This window comes from Merops nubicus, unplaced genomic scaffold (genome assembly GCF_000691845.1).
Source record: "Merops nubicus isolate BGI_N331 unplaced genomic scaffold, ASM69184v1 scaffold14370, whole genome shotgun sequence".
Lineage (NCBI taxonomy): Eukaryota > Metazoa > Chordata > Aves > Coraciiformes > Meropidae > Merops > Merops nubicus.
In genome coordinates, this window is record NW_008584983.1 from 33,120 (window position 1) to 36,224 (window position 3,105).

At 48.9% G+C, this 3,105-nt stretch overlaps 1 protein-coding gene across 1 annotated transcript in view; it reads right to left on the reverse strand.

Moving 5' to 3' along the window:
- The window catches only part of NSF (N-ethylmaleimide-sensitive factor), a gene marked incomplete at its 5' end in the record, with an annotated part of 33,384 nt that extends 31,365 nt beyond the window's left edge, over window positions 1–2,019 (reverse strand). Inside the window, one exon of the mRNA XM_008946096.1 lies at window positions 1,820–2,019. Coding sequence (XP_008944344.1) covers window positions 1,820–2,019 — 200 coding nt within the window. The remainder of the gene's footprint in view (window positions 1–1,819) is intronic.
- Window positions 2,020–3,105: the final 1,086 nt, after the last annotated feature.

Sequence of the window (3,105 nt, forward strand, 5' to 3'; positions counted from 1 at the left end):
TGAAGGCAATCCCAACCAAACAGCAGCTTCCCAACCAGCTCCACCACACACACACACAGGGCAGGGACACCTCCGGGTGGTTCTAGGTGCACGTGTTGTCTATGAATCAGATCCCTTTCCAGAATAACACCTTGCCATCCTCCAAAATGGGGTGGCTACCCTGTTTTAGAGGATGGCAAGGTGTTATTCTGGTGGGCTTTGCCCAAACAGAGGACTTGCCAGCTGCCATTGGTAGGAAGCCGTGTTCCAAGGAAGAGGATGGAGCTGGAACAGACAGGCCCCAAGCTGGAACACACAGCTCAGACAGGAGGTCACAGCCTTCAGATTCTGGGTTAGTCCTTCAAATGGGAGTCAGGGAACAAAGCCTGACTGTGGAGGGCTGAGCCCACTGGGGGAGATGCTCCAGGCTGGACTGAGGCTGGTGAACACACAGCTTGCCAGAGCAGCTTTGCTCTCCATGCTGTTGAGGAGCCCGTCTGTGCCGTGCTGATCAGGAGCAGAACTGCTTATTTCCAGGTTCACCCAAAGGTGAAGCAGTTGCAGCTGCTAAGAGAACAGGATACTTTTTGTGACCATATTATGAAGATTTTTTCCCCCTCAAATTCCACCTCTAAAACCTCTTTTGTGGACAGTGGAGACCACGTTAACACTGGTACATGTGCTGTCCCTGGCAGTCTGCCCCAGACACAAGTCATTACAATACCAACCTTTTGGAGACCTTTTTAATCTCACCACTTGTCATCAGGACCATCCCCTGCAGCCAATATAAACTCTGTTTTAACAGGTGTGTTATTGCAAAGGAAAAGCAGCTCAGGGCTCTCAGTCCTGCTGCAACCACCAGAGTGAGGCAGGCTGTTTACTTCACTGTGGGTCACCACACAAAGCTGACTTACTGATTAATAAATCTTTGGCAGAAGAAAATGAAATGATTTCAAGCCACTACTAAACTCTGCAGTCTTGACAGGCACAAATAAAATTAAGAGGTACAATGTCCTTTGCTAATGTCTTCTGAAAACACTTCCCTACATTGAACTGTGACTTGCCTGACATTGTGTTTTCTCTGCCACAAAAATCTATCAAGATTAGAGTGAGCCACAGTAGAGAAAAATCACCACAGCATATATGAAATAAGTACACCATTAAACTGAAGACAGGGCTTTTAATAGCCAGCTAAAGGGATGGATAAAAAAAACAAGTTTGGAACAAACCAGAATCTTTATCTTCCAGTTTCAAAGATCTGTATGTTTGGTTTTGAGACACTAGCCTCATGCTTTAGTTTTCTGCTGAGAAAAATTACTGATGTATCGATTATAAGACTTCCAGGATGAAAACACACTTACACTCATAGGCCTGTAATCCAAAAATCTGCAACTGTGAAAGCTTATTTGAAATTCATCCTGTGCTCTGTGCCACCTGAATTAGGCAGCAAAAATGGAAGTAGATTAATGATGTCTCCCCCACAAGATATAAAAGAGAAAAAGAACGGAGCAAAACTTCTGCAATCCCATTTTTAAGCACTTTTTAAGCAGCTGACACAGAAAAAACAAACAGGCCCTACTGTATTCCTTGGAATTTAAACAAACTGTCTATCTTCAGCACAGCCCAGCTGCCTTTTCAGGTCCTGAGACTGTTTCTCAGCTGACAGAGAGTGACTCTGCAGGGCACTAACATTCGGCGACTCGCATGGAGTAGCTGTTCCAGCAAGCCAGGCAGTGACTCAGGTTTTAATGCAAAGAGTCATTTTCTGACTATAAACCTCCTTTCTGCTCATCCTTTCACACACACTCCTGAGCACGCTGCTCAGCTAGGCTGGCATTACCCTCCTCTGCTCCTCTTCTGCATCAGCAAACAGCTTGCGGATGTTGGCCTCGGACTCGCCCACGTACTTGTTGAGGATCTCTGGCCCGTTGACCACCTTTGGCTCCCTGGCATTCAGCATCTTGCCAATCTGCCGTGCCATGAGGGTTTTGCCACAGCCTGGAGGGCCGTACAGGAGGATGCCCTTCACGTGCTTGCAGCCTAGAAGAGGAGAGGACACGTTCAGGCAGCAGGCTGAGGCGGGAGCGGGGAGTGCTGCTCAGGGCAGGGAGCAGAGCTGTGTGCCAGCCTGAGCTCTGCCCCTCCAGTGACACCCCAACACTCAGAGTCCTCCCAGCACCCTGCCAAGGGCCAGGACAAACAGCCCCTGAGCAGCACCAGCGGGCTGAGCTGTGGGAAGCTAACAGATGAGGGCTGAGAGCCTGAAATGCAACTTCTGGTTAGCAACAGAAAGCAGCAGAGAACGTTCACTAAACACCAAAAACACTTCTCAGTTCAACAAAACCCAGGAGCATGTCCCAGGGTGCCAACCACCCCAGGGAGTGAGGGGTGGCAGATGGTGTTTTACATCACCATGCACCCTGAACACCAGGCAGAGAAGTACCAGTGGTTTAGGACAAGCCCACACTGCATCTGGGTCATCTCCCTCCTCTCCCAGAGGGACACCCTTCAGCTGAGCCTGACCTTCAGCAGTGTATGGAAAATAAAGCATCAGACCCTCAAAGTTCCTCAGCTGATGGTGAGCTCCCAGCACAGACCTGGATTAAACACAATAATCTGATTCTTGAAAGAGAAATTGGGGAGTATCAGGTCAGAATGCCTCCCTCTTTACCTCTGCATTGGGCTTCAGCGGGTCCCATCTAACACATCTGACTGCAAGTTCATAGGAGAAATACTGAGAAAGCTGGAAAAGGCTTTGAGGAACCACTAGAACCACCAGCCCAAAACCCTTGACCTGTAACTAGAACGACCTGAAACATTCCACTTTATCCAAATAGCAGGATTTGCTAACTGCACAAGAACTGAGGTGGAAATCCTCTCCTGGATGCAGGGGCTGCAAGCTGAGGCTGGACACGTCCCAGGCAGGGCCAGGCACAAGCTTCCTCAGTGCACACAACTGCTGACAGAGGTTCCCAAGCCCAAACAAAACACAGGTCCCTGAAGGATTCATGGAAATTTGGGGACACAGCTCGTGAGCCCCAGCTAGATTTTATCAACTCTCTGAATATCCTCACACCTATTTCATGCTCTGCCTTACACAAGGCTAAGAGAGGTCGTGGGAGCAGC